The sequence below is a fragment of the Branchiostoma floridae genome, chromosome 17 (genome assembly GCF_000003815.2).
Source record: "Branchiostoma floridae strain S238N-H82 chromosome 17, Bfl_VNyyK, whole genome shotgun sequence".
In the NCBI taxonomy this organism is placed as follows: domain Eukaryota; kingdom Metazoa; phylum Chordata; class Leptocardii; order Amphioxiformes; family Branchiostomatidae; genus Branchiostoma; species Branchiostoma floridae.
In genome coordinates, this window is record NC_049995.1 from 10431963 (window position 1) to 10433445 (window position 1483).

Sequence of the window (1483 nt, forward strand, 5' to 3'; positions counted from 1 at the left end):
AGTTTTGTTTTTGTTGTTGTTTACTTAATGGTCACCACGGAACAACACCTGAAGGTCACTCAAGGTTACGGGTTACATTGTAACTGTAACAGCATCTCTTCGCCCTAGGTCAGAAACATCATGATTGAGACCAGCCCAATTGCTCACTATGAGTGAGGACTAACTGACCCAATAGGCGAAGCAGGGGTTACGAGGGCTGCTGAGGAAATTCCCTACCCCATTTTGGCCGGCATGGTTTGATTCGCTCACACCGCACCATCGCACATGTGGCGGGTCTTTTAGGTGACCGGAGTATGGCTCTTCTCAAACACGGGGCCTCCATTCAACGTCCTATCCGAGGAAAGGCCCTAGCCGAAGCTAGGTACTCATTTTCACCTGAGTAAAGTTACATAATATGATCTTGTAGAAGTTGCAGAATTACATATAGACAAAAGAGTTTCTTCCCACGAGCAATCCTAGAATGGAACTCTTTACCCGCAGCAGAGACAGTAACTGTACCATCAATAGCAGCCTTCAGGGAGAAGATGGCTCATGTGAACTCAGCATACCTCATGATTACTACAAAACTACCACATGTTTTAGACACTCATCAGTGGCCTAACCTTTGACCCAACAGTGTGACATATTCATCGGCTCGTCGATGTTGGTCACCTATCCCGAAGAGGAAGAAGTTCCTTGGGCTAGGTTAGTCTTGGTTGTGTCGTAAAACGTTCTTGGTCGTACAAAACTCGGCTTAGCTGTCTTGTAAAAATGTTGTAGATAGGTTTGGTCATAACCTGACGAAAATCCCGCGACAAAACGTATCGTACGACTAAGACGACTGCAAACCTACCATTTTCACGGAGAAATTGGTCGTAGTTCTCGTTCTGAGAGTGGTCTTGTTTCCATCTACCATTGAGTGCCTGTAGCTGGGCGAGTTGCTCCATGTTTTGTTCCATGTTGTACGTTTGTGACTCGCGGTCTACACGTCACGGAACCACTAGAATTCAAACCTTTCGAGGCGTCAGTGAAGCTTGAATTGACTTAAGATCACTTAAAGCTTGACACATATTTACTGAGCAAAACAACCGATGACGCTGGGGTCACATGCTAAGGCAATAGGTGACCTATAAACAAGGTCAATTAGTAGACAGTAAACAGATATTTGTAGACAATCTTTAAAACTTGGATCTGGCATAGAAAAGACCCACACCTGTGCATAACTAACCTCTTTAATGTCTTTGAAAAGGACTTCGAAGAACGGATATACAATAGTAGACTGACAACCAATGTAGATTGATTGTACAAATTTACTATTGATATTTTGGCATGAACCCTACCTATTGTTAAACTACTCCATGTTTGATCATAGAGTAGTAACAGACTGTACATATTCCTTAAGGTTTCCCAGTATTTTGACAAATGTACTACATGTAAGTGTCTTTCCTGACTGTTTCACTGCCCATGTACTGCATGTTAAGTACACATGTAATTCGTCCAGACA

At 43.1% G+C, this 1483-nt stretch overlaps 1 protein-coding gene across 4 annotated transcripts in view; it reads right to left on the reverse strand.

Moving 5' to 3' along the window:
- LOC118404695 overlaps nt 1-1074 on the reverse strand; it is a 7766-nt gene extending 6692 nt beyond the window's left edge. For 3 of the 4 annotated variants that reach the window (XM_035803950.1, XM_035803949.1, XM_035803947.1), the window contains exon 1: nt 833-1074. In XM_035803950.1, the coding sequence (XP_035659843.1) occupies nt 833-938 (106 nt within the window). In that variant the 5' untranslated portion in view covers nt 939-1074. The remainder of the gene's footprint in view (nt 1-832) is intronic. The other variant, XM_035803946.1, reaches the window with a different exon arrangement.
- Nucleotides 1075-1483: the final 409 nt, after the last annotated feature.